This window comes from Ictidomys tridecemlineatus, chromosome 5, assembly GCF_052094955.1.
Source record: "Ictidomys tridecemlineatus isolate mIctTri1 chromosome 5, mIctTri1.hap1, whole genome shotgun sequence".
Classification (NCBI taxonomy): Eukaryota; Metazoa; Chordata; class Mammalia; order Rodentia; family Sciuridae; genus Ictidomys; species Ictidomys tridecemlineatus.
Window position 1 is genome coordinate 198763653 of NC_135481.1, and position 10747 is coordinate 198774399.

At 63.1% G+C, this 10747-nt stretch overlaps 1 protein-coding gene across 4 annotated transcripts in view; it reads left to right on the top strand.

The window, feature by feature from the left end:
- Positions 1-5622, top strand: part of Cdh4 (cadherin 4) — a 388330-nt gene extending 382708 nt beyond the window's left edge. For all 4 annotated transcript variants that reach the window (XM_078052088.1, XM_078052089.1, XM_078052087.1 and 1 more), the window contains 2 exons: positions 703-867; positions 2018-5622. In XM_078052088.1, coding sequence (XP_077908214.1) covers positions 703-867; positions 2018-2224 — 372 coding nt within the window. In that variant the 3' untranslated portion in view covers positions 2225-5622. The remainder of the gene's footprint in view (positions 1-702; positions 868-2017) is intronic.
- Positions 5623-10747: the final 5125 nt, after the last annotated feature.

Consider the following 10747-nt stretch of genomic DNA (forward strand, 5'->3'; position numbering starts at 1 on the left):
GCACCAGGGTCCCTGCTGGACACACCAATGCCCACCTGCTCAACAGTCCCAGAGAGGCAGCTGTGGGACCAGGGATGGTAGATGGCACAGAGAGGCCTGGTGGGAAGGGGAGGCCCAGCGCCTCCCTGCAGAGAGGACCAGGGATGGTGGCCACACTGAGCTGCCTGGTGGGAAGGGGAGGCCCAGCACCTCCCCTGGTGAGGACCAGGGGATGGTGGCCACACTGAGCTGCCTGGTGGGAAGGGGAGGCTCAGCACCTCCCCTGGTGAGGACCAGGGATGGTGGCCACACTGAGCTGCCTGGTGGGAAGGGGAGGCCCAGTGCTTCCCCTGGTGAGGACCAGGGATGGTGGCCACACTGAGCTGCCTGGTGGGAAGGGGAGGCCCAGCGCCTCCCTGCAGAGAGGACCGGGCAGAGCAGAGTGTGCTTGGTTGTTGAAGAGTAGGAGAAACAGGGTCACTCTGGTGGAGCACCAGGCCAGAGAAGGCAGAGGCCACAGCCCCCACAGTGCCCGGAGGTCAGCCAGGACTTGGGAAATGGCGCCAAGGTAGCCACGGTAGGAGGAGGCCAGGGAGGTCCTGGGGTTGGGAACAGAACCGCTGACGTGCACTTGGCAGGTGGAGGAGCAAGACAAAGGTGCACTCAGGGACTCTCTGGTGCCCACCTGGTGGCCTCCTGAGTGCTCTTGGCCTCCGTCCCCAGGACTATGACCTCAGCCAGCTGCAGCAGCCGGAAGCCCTGGAGCACGTGCTGAGCAAGGCCCCTGGAGTGCGGCGGGTGGACGAGCGGCCGGTGGGCGCTGAGCCCCAGTACCCAGCCAGGCCTGTGGTACCCCACCCAGGTGACATCGGGGACTTCATCAACGAGGTGGGTGCCCTGTCAGTGAGACATCTGAGCCCGGTGTGTCCTCTAAAAGTAAACCCTCGTGAAGGCACACCAACAGGTGCCCTTGGGGAGAAGGTGGGTTCAGGGCCAGGCATGGCCCACCAGAGGCGTGGCCTCAGCATCCTTCTCAGAGGACTAAGGTCCCACCCTGCCGGAGGGTGGGGGCTCTGTGCTCAGTGCACAGCAGGCACCAACAGGAAGTTGGCTGCTGTGGTGGGGACAGCGGTGGCAGCCGTGAGCCACTCTGAGGCGGGACCGAGGCACCTCTCCCTGGTTTGCAGGAAAGGTTTCCCGGGGCCCTGGCACGTGGGACCTGCTGGGCCTTGGACTCTGCCCAGGCCCTGCCCTGGGGGCACCATGGGGGAACTGCCTAGTCATGCGCAAACTCTGATGTCACCTGAACTGCAGGCGGGGAGCTGGGATGTGCCTCCTTAGCCGCTGGAGTCCACCTCTAGACGGAGTTAGTTCCTGTCTCCGTGGGTTCCCCTCAAACAGGCTCAGAGGCAGGACTTGAAGCCAAGTGGCTCACCTGGGGGCTGATCCCAGGGAGCCCGGGAGGGGGAGGAGCCAGTCAGCTGCCTGGCCAGCCAGAGCCTGGGTTGCCTCCCACAGAGACCTCCGCTGGCACAGAACACATCCCGCGGGCGGGCGGGCGGGGGAGCTGGGCGCAGGTGCACCCCAGAGTTGCTGCTCCGGGGCCTCCTGGCTGGCTGTGCAGCAGGCCTGGCCATGGAGGTGGTGGGCAAGCGCCGAAGGAGAAGGCTGGTTCCAGGGACACCGCCACACAGCCCCGTTCCACTCACTGCACCCACTTTAACACCGCCAGCCTGGACCGCTGCCCGGGTCCTCCCCCTGGAGGCCCTGGAGAGGAGCAGCCCCGGCAGGGCCCAGGGTAGTGACGGGGCTGAGCACAGGGGCCACCGGAGCCCACCTCAGTCTCTCTCGTGGGCACGGCTGGCACCTGAGTCCGCCACCCAGCTGTCACCTGCACCCAGCAGGCTTCCCCAGATCCGCCCCCTTGGTGCTCTCAGGTGGACCCAGGTGCTCACTGGGCTCCTCCTGTGTGCAAGGCCCAGAGCCTCACAGGCCCTCGCTCTGACCTGCACCCTAATCCCCGGTCTCTGGCCCCCAGGGACTGCGCGCCGCTGACAATGACCCCACCGCACCGCCCTACGACTCCCTGCTGGTCTTCGACTACGAGGGCAGCGGCTCCACCGCGGGCTCCGTCAGCTCCCTGGGCTCGTCCAGCTCGGGGGACCAAGACTACGACTACCTGAACGACTGGGGGCCCCGCTTCAAGAAGCTGGCCGACATGTACGGGGGCGGCGAGGAGGACTAGAGCAGGCGGACTGGAGAGGACTGAGCCCAGGCAGCCGCCGGCTCCCTGCAGGGACAGCAGCTCTGCTGTGGAGGTCCCGCCCCGCCCTCCCCAGGTGGAGCTGTCCAGCATGACCTGTCCCTGTCCTGGCCAGGCCTGCTGCCCTCTCAGTCGCCACCTACCACCAGGGAGAGCCAGAGGCACCGTCCTGACTTGAATCCCCAGAACAGAAGCACTGTTTCAAAAACGAAAGTGCCTTTGGTACACGCGTCGGATCCCCAACTCAGGAGTGACTGAAAGCAAGCAGACAGCCCCGCCTGGCCCCGCCCGGCCCCGCCCGGCCCCGCCAGCGGCGGAAGGCCCCCAGGAAGGCACGGACAGAGTCCTTCTTCTTTCTTTGTTGTTTTTTTTTCTTTCTTTCTTTTCTTTTTTTGCTGTTGTTGTTCGTTTGGGTTTTGGTTCTGTTGGGTTCTGTTGGGTTCTGTGCGTGCGTGTGTGACTCTTGGGAAAGTGGCTTGGGCCCAGGTCCTCACAGCCTTCGTGTCCATGGCAAGGGCTTCCCAGCAGCAGAGGCCCAGGGTCAGCCACCCCCTGACCACACGCCCAGGCCGGGGGACGTGGTTTCACCCAAGTGGGTGGCTGTCCCCACCACAGTCAGATGCTGTGAACAGCTGGGCAGCAGGTCCCCAGGGCCTGCCCCGGGTGCTCCCACCTCTGCCTTGGCCACCCCATTGTCCCGGTCCCCCCAAAGGCCTCTCTCTGAGCCAGCTGGCACCCCCAGTGCCACGGAGGTGCCCTTCACCTCTGGTCCAAGAAGCCACAGCATCCTGCAAACCCGGCCCGATCTGCAGACACTCGGGAGTGGACTCCCAGGACCCCACAGAAGGCCTGGTGAAAACGCTTCAGCCCAGCCCTGAGCTTCCTTGACACTGTCCAGCCCGGGCCTGGGCAGAGGGCAGAGCCTCACCTAGCCCAAGCCAGAGCCGCCTGCCTCTCAGCAACCACAGGCTTGGTACCAGCACTGACTTTGGCACACCCTGGCCGCTCCCTCCCTGGGGCCATCGGACCTGAGCTCCTGTCTGGTGTCTGTGAACTGCTGCAGGTGGCCAGCAAGAGGCCTGGTCGTCCTGAGCTGTCCATCCACAGATCCTCTAGGCTACCCGTGCCAGAGACTGAACCGTCTTTCCCTGTCCCAGGTCCCAGCTGCTCGGCCACGGTCCCTCCAGAGCTGGCGCCTGCTCTTTCCACGCGTGGCTTGACTCAGGCCTGGGGTTGGGGTGGCCATCAGTCCCGCAGGACACCCATCAGGCTGTGCCCAGGGACTCCCAGGAGAAGGCATCTGCCTTCCTCACTGGGCGAGACAGCAGGCCTGGGGCACCTCCAAGTCTGGGTTCAGGGGCACCTCGGGTCAGCAGGAGGCAGGCACTGGGAGGGCGTCCTCTGCCTGGTCATTTCTGGCTGACCTCAGACAGTGACATTGTGAGGGTGAGGGAACCAGTGGCCTGGGGGACTGGTACCGGCGCACCCTCTGGGGAGCAGGAGGTGCCAGGATTGAGGAAGGACAGGGGGCCCACACTGCTGCTGGGTCGGAGAGCCTCGAGGGCTGGGAGGTGGGGCGCCAGGGGCAGCGTGCCCCCACCAGAAGGGCTCTGATCCCTGGCTTCCCCGGCCTCTGTCTCTCCCCTTGCTAAGTTGTCCTCTTTTCTAAATAGCTTTGGCCTCAAAGATGCGCCTGAGTGGACTCTATACGTGCCAAACTTGTGGGTGTATCCCATTGGACGTCAGGGTTCTTCCCCAAACCAAACTTGTCCCCACCTCTGTTCTCCTCAGAGCTGAGCTGGGTCAGGCTCAGCTCTGTCTGTCCTGACCTCTCTGTGACCGTGACCGTGACCGCCTGGGGGGAGGACAGCGGGGGCTGCAGGTAGCCAGTCCAGGAGATGGGCCTGGGAAGGGAGGGTCCCCATCTCCAGCCGTGCTATGCAAATCGCTCTGGGCTGGCAGCCAATGAGGGGGCCCCGGTGTCTGGGGGCGTGGCCATGGCTGGAGGCCTGGTGGGGCTGGGGGTGGGAGCTGGAATGTTGTGCTTAGTATTTTGGACAGTTGGTCCTTGGATGGCAGTCCTGAGCCGGAGGAGGAAGAGTGGCCCGTTTGCAGTGTGCACGCGATGGGCAGCAGGGGACTGAATCCCCAAGCTAACGTGGTCCTCTGGCCAGGAGAGGGGAATCCCGCGGCCTGCTAGGTGCATCTCCTGGCCCCACTTGTCTCTCCCCTCCTCTCCTCACCACCAGGCCCCCTGCACTGGGCAGGCTGAGGCCGCACACCAGCTGGGGTGGTGTCCGTGGGGGCTCCCTGTGACAGCTGATAGCTTTCCCTTCCACCCCACACCCGATCAGCCCCTGGGGCCAGAGAAGATGGGGTTCCCACATCAGATCCACTCAGAGCTCTGCCCTGAGGCCCTGAGTTAGCATTAGCCAGTGTACAATCAGTGTCACGTCTCTCTTCTGTAGCGTGTAGATTTGACCTGTCTGGTCGGCCCAGCCGCAGGGCCCGGCTGGCTGGCAGGGTGCGGGGCATGCTTTAGTTTCTTTAGGGCATTTTTCTTCTAGAGCAGAATAAAGCTGTGCTGCAAGGTGGTGTCAGCAACACCCTGGCCTTGGTCAGCCTGGGCACCCCATCTCCTGGCCAGCAGGTTTTTTTCTTTCTTGTCTTTCAGCACATCCAAAATGCTAGGCTTCCCGCCACCAAAGTGTCAGAGTAACGTCTGACTGTCGGGCCCTCAGAGGTGCCTCGGTTTCCCTAGCGAGAGTACACGGTCCATTGAGGTGACCACTGTGTCTTCTCCAAGGTCAAACGCCAGGGGGAAGGGAATTTCCATTTCCATCAAGCTAAAAAGGAGTAACACCAAAAATCGGAACGGAATCTCCCGTGCACAGGGGGCTCCGGCGGCGGCTCCAGGCTGGCTGGCCGCTGCCCGCAGCAGGCCGGGCCCCCCGTGTGCACTTGGACGCCTTTGCTTTTCCTTTCTCTCCTTTTCCATTCTGGTTTTTTTGTTTTTTTTTTTTTGCATGTTTCTTTCTGAGAATGGACAGACTGCGTAGCAGCCCGCATGACCGTGGTTGTCTTGGAAAGGTACCGGAGTATGACGTCTTCTCTCTGCAATCTGAGCATCGCGCCGTCAGACAGTGTTCCGGCTTTTTTTGTAATCGTCAACAGCACAACTATTTTGTATCGTTGTTTGTATCATTTTGTACCGAAAAAAAAAAAAAAGAAAAGAAAAAAAAGGGAAGGAAGTGGATGTTTCGATGTGTCCTTGGTATCAGGTGGCCTCGGCTCAGAGGAGCAGCAGCTCTGCGGGGGCGCGGGGCGCCAGCCAGGCCCCCGCTGCTCCGAGGAGTGAATAAAGTCCCCTTTGAAGAGTCGCCTCAACCTGCTTTTCTTCCGCTCACTGGGCCGCTGTGGAAGGACGGGGCAGCCGGGGTGGTTCCCGGGGTCCTTCCGGCAGCAAGCCCATTCCAGGAAGCAGATGCAAACACAACCGGCCCAAGCCGGGCAGATCCGGAAAGTGTCTAGAAGCCACCACTGAACAAAATATGTCCCCCTCTTATCTCAGCAGATATCCTCCATGGCCCTGGGGGACGCTGGTTCAAGTGTGGGATTCTCAGACGCCTTGGAGCCAACATGTGGCAGCAAGGAGTGATTGGGCCCGGGCCACTGCCCTTCCCACCCCTCCACCGCCCTGTCCAACACTGCAGGGGACCTCGATCCGACAGCCTGTGCGTCCCAGCCTCACCTAAAAAGCAGTACCCAGGTCTTCATGGGTCCACCTCGTACAAATTCTCCTACGACGGGGCAAGGTGGTGCCGCCTGTCCCCTAGCTATTAGGGAGGCCACGGCAGGAGGATTGAAAGTTCAGGGCCAGCCTGGGAAACTTAGCCAGGCCCTGATTCAAAATAAAAATAGAACAGGCTGGAGAAGGGGCTCAGTGGGAGAGCACCCCTGGGTGCAAGGCCCAGGAAGGACGGGCGGAAAGGAGAAACGACACACAGCGGCGGCAGGAGGGGCCCGTGGGGCGCGGGGTCAGGAGGCAGCTCGGGGTGCGCTGGCCCCGGTGCCCAGGGGTCTGAGGGCCGCACAGGCCATGACACTCTGCATTCCGCCCCCACCCCGGATAGGGACAAGGCCAAGCCAGGGCCAAAGTACAGGTGCACACACGCACACGCAGGCCACCCGAGATGGTCATCTCAGTGGCCACTGTGTGACCCAGGTCTGAGCAGCCCCACCACCCGCCCACTGGGACCCAGATAGCTGAAGTGACTTGGCTTTCCGCTGGTCTGTGGCCCAGTATCACCCAGGCCTCCCCCAGAGCTGGGGCAGCCAGGGCTGCTGGGGCCGAGACCACCAGTCCCTGGAGTGCTCCTAAGATGACTGTCCACGTCTCTTCCTGCCCAAAGCAGAGCCGTGGCCCCAGAGCTCTGGGGACATTCTGGCCTCCCCAGTGTCCAGAAAACCCCTCCCCCACAGAGGGGGACAGGAGCAAGCCCCCCGGCTCTCACACAGGTCCCACAGAACCAGCCAGAGACCCCCGAGGCTGAGAGGGGGTCACCTTCTAGGGGCAGGGTTTGAGCAAGGTGCTGAGGACCCGACCCAGGGCCTCACAAGTGCTGGGCAAGCACCCAGCACTGAGCTGAGCCCAGCCCGACGCTTGGTGGTCCCTCAGGGACATGGCCAGCAGGAAGACCCGGACAGTGGGCCTCTCTGCGGGCTGCCCAGAGTCAGGCCTCCAAACTTTGGAGGAACCTAGAGGCCCAGGCTCTGCGGCCCCCCACCAGGAGAGGACACAGCAGCCCTCACCCACACCAACCTGCTGGTGCGTGGATTTGGACTTGTAGCCTCCGGAACTGGGAGACAGGGAACTGCTCTTCATAAGCCACCAGGGTCAGGTGTGTGTCATCAGCCCAGGAGCCAGCCTGCTGTCTCTGCCTCAGACCTCTGTGTCCCTAACAGTCCAGCAACCACAGCGACAAGCATGGACCATGGCCCAAACAGCCAGAACCTGAGGGCTAGTGGGCAGCTTCGTCCTGGGCCTCACACAGTGGAGTGGTCCTCTCAGGACCCCTGACCAATCTCAGAGTGGGCCTGCCCCTCGTGAGCTTCCTCCACTCCGTGGGGCTCAGCCTGCCCAGCCTCCCGAGGGTCCCTCTACCCCGGTGTCCCCTTGCCTGCCTGGTCCCTGCCACCCTCGGTGCTGTGTGGGCAGCCCCGCACACCCAGGTGGCCCTGGTACTCTTCCTGCTTGGAGGACCCCTTCACAGGGACATTCACCCTGAGCTGTCGCCTCCTTGTGAAGGAGTCTTGGGGGTGTCCCCTCCCTGGACAAGCCAGGTGCTCTCCTCCTGTGGCCCTGGAGACTGGGGGCCCTTCTTGGCCACCTGGACAGTTCTGGTGGCCCTGCAGCCCAGCGGCCCACAGCAGCCAGGTAAAGGGACAGTGGGCCGGGACAGCGCCTGCCAGGACCACGTGGATGTGAGCCTGGCTGGCCCCTGGGTCTCTTCCACATGCGTCAAACCTCAGCCTCCTCCTGACACCTGACCTTAGAGGCCCCTGGTGGTCAGGATCTTCCTGCAGGTTGGATGCCCTGCAGGGGACAAGCCTCTACCCCAACTCCTGCCTGACTATGGGAGATGGGAACCACCAGGCCCTTTGTAAGACCAGCTCAGCGGTGTCTGTGCCCCGGGAAGCCAGTCCCTGGGAGGCCAGGGCCAGGCCCCTCGCCCACTGCAGATGATGGACCAATACCCCCAGGCTGTCTACCCACTCCAGACACGCTGAAGTCTCAGCACCCCCAGCCTCTGCTCCCTTCACAAGCTCATCTGGACCTTGCCTTGCACGTGGCTCTGGGGCCTGCTGGGAAGTGCTGCCCAGGGCAGGGCCCCTCAGTCCTCCCAGCTGGTAGGGAGTCCCGGGCTTGGAGCAGACTCTCCTCCCCACTACCAGGGACAGAGCTGAGTGCCACTGGTGGGAGAGCCAGGCACAAACCACCTGAGAAGCTCCTGGCAGGCACAGGCCACCCCTCGGCCCGGGTGCTGCTCACACAGCGGCGACTGGGGACCCACTCCCGGAGCCAAGGCAGAGCTGGTGTTCACGGGCTCCACGCCTCCCCCTCACTCCGGCCAGCACACCCTCTGAGTCTCAGTGCCCTGGCCCTGCAGCCAGTGGAGGGCCAGCCCCAGGCCTGCCCCTGACAGCAGGTTCCATGGCAGCAGGCTGTGGGTCCCCCAAGCTCTCCAACTGCTCCATCATGTGGCCCAGCTGCCCTGTCTGCTGGCCTGAGCCCACACTGGAGGGCCTACAACAGCTCACATCTCCCCAGCCACACCTGTCCAGGCCACCTGGACTGCACAGGTTCTGCCTTTCCTGGGAAGACAGCTAAGAGGCAGAGCTACCCCACAGGCCACTGAGCCTGAGCCCCAAGCTGCACCCCATGCTGCAGCTGCAACCTTGCTTGCAACATGGGTCAGTCCAGGTCCCACAGGGCAAGGTCTGGACATCAGGTGGGCAAAGCCTCCCCACCTAGCCCCTCCTCATCTCTGGGCAGAGTGGGTTCATCTGCCTCTACCCACCCTTCCCTGGCCTTTTCTAAGGCACAAATTTGCATCCACAGTGACTTGCATGACAAAAGGTCTGAAAAGGGGTGCACTGGAGCCCAAAGGCCTTCTCTTGGGTCCCTCCTGGACAGGGGAAACAGAGTCATAGGCAGAGCCCACAGCCCATGGTGTAGACAGCTCAGCCAGGTGTAGACAGACTCACCTGCCAGGTAGGTAGGAGGACCCTGCGCCCACTGCCAGGCACACTGCATGTGCACCCAGGCCTCAGACCTCCTCAGACCCGCTGCTGTGGGGCGCTGTCCGAGGTGCTGAACCCTCACTGCTGAGCCAGGTGGGGGAGCACTGAGGGCAGGTGTCCAGCAGACCTCTAAGCACCTGCCCCCAGGTGGGCCTTCTCCGTGGGCAGACCTCAGGGTCCACTGTGAACACAACCTCCACTCGTTGTGAACATCTCAAACCCAAAGCTGAAGATCCAATGCCTGTGGCACAGAGGAGAAGTGGCTGACCCTCTTGGACTTGGCCCCTGAGTCCTCACTTGTCCTGTGACACCACTGGAGCATCAGGGAATCCACCAACATGACATTTTAGTCTGGGCCATACAGTGGTGTCTCCAGGCCTGGCCACAGGGCCCAGCACCCCACTAACTGCTGGCCCTCACCTGTCCAATTGCTAATGGTCAGACACTCCCAGGCTGCCCAGCAGGCAGGCTGGGACCCAGGCTGGGTGGGCACCCTGATCTCAGTCATGCTTGGCTCCCCTGTGGTTGGGAACAATGTCCTTCATTTCTTTTTCATGATGCTATTTCTGAGAAGCCCAGAGGACCAGCCGTGTGAGTTCTGTTGCTGCCAGAAGTGGTCAGCAGAGCAGGTCAAAGGCACCCCGGGCCCACCAATCTGGGGTGAGGCAGCTGCCGCTCCTGGCTGGGTCCCAGGGGCTGCAGCTAGGACTCACCTGGGGAGGACCTGCTCTGTGCTCATGCAGGGCCTCAGCCCTAGGGAGGTGGCCATGGCCCCCCACATGAGCCCGGCCAGCGCCTCCAGGACAGAGGCCATGGCCTCTCAAGCCAGGTCTCAGAAGAGGCAGCCTGTGGCTCCTGCTGAGGCTCCTTATCCAGCCCTCCCTGGAGGGCCTACACGACTGGACACAGGGACCCTCCAAGGCTGTTCACAGAGGCCTGCAGAGGGTCCCTCCCTCCTGGTCCAGCCGCAGGCGTCCCAAGAACCCATTCAGGTTGTCTCTCGAGGAAGACAGGGGCTGTCAGTCACGCGCATCCCAGAGCAAAAGCAGACCTCGGCCTCCCCCGGGGTCGTCCGAGGCAGGCCTTGCTCAGAGGCCACAGTGGAGGCTGCTTGTCTGGAGCTCAGGGCAGAAGGCCCAGGAGAGGGGCCTTCTCCTTCTGGTCCTCCTGCACCAACTCTGGTAAAGAGGCCCCACAGGGTCCACAGGTCAGATAGAAGGGCACTTCCAAGGGCCCTGGGGGCCACAGCATGGCTGCCACACCAGGCTGACACCCAAGAAGGTGGAAGTGGACCCCACCAGAGCCCAAGAAACCCCACGAAGGCCGGACCTCTGGGCCAGCAGGACCTTCCGGCTCACACCATGTGAGAGGCGGCCCGGCTCCTGTGGGTCTCCCCGGCCCTCAGCTGGGCAAGGCTCTCTGTGAAGAGGAGGTCCAGGCTGCTCTGGGCTGGGGGCAGCGGCCAGGGGGCTGGACACAGAGGGACTGTCCTGTCACTGACGTCCGCGTAGCCCAGGCTCATGTGTGTCCCGTGCATGGGGCTGGGGTCTTGCCGAGCACACACTGGAGCAGGCCTGCCCAGAACAGGCCCGAGGCATTTCTGAGGACGTGGCGAGGTCCCCAGCCTGCCTGTCAGTGCCACCCGTCGCCGCGGAGAGTCCTGCCAGAGGTCTCACGTGCTGTTCCAGGGCTTCACCCCCA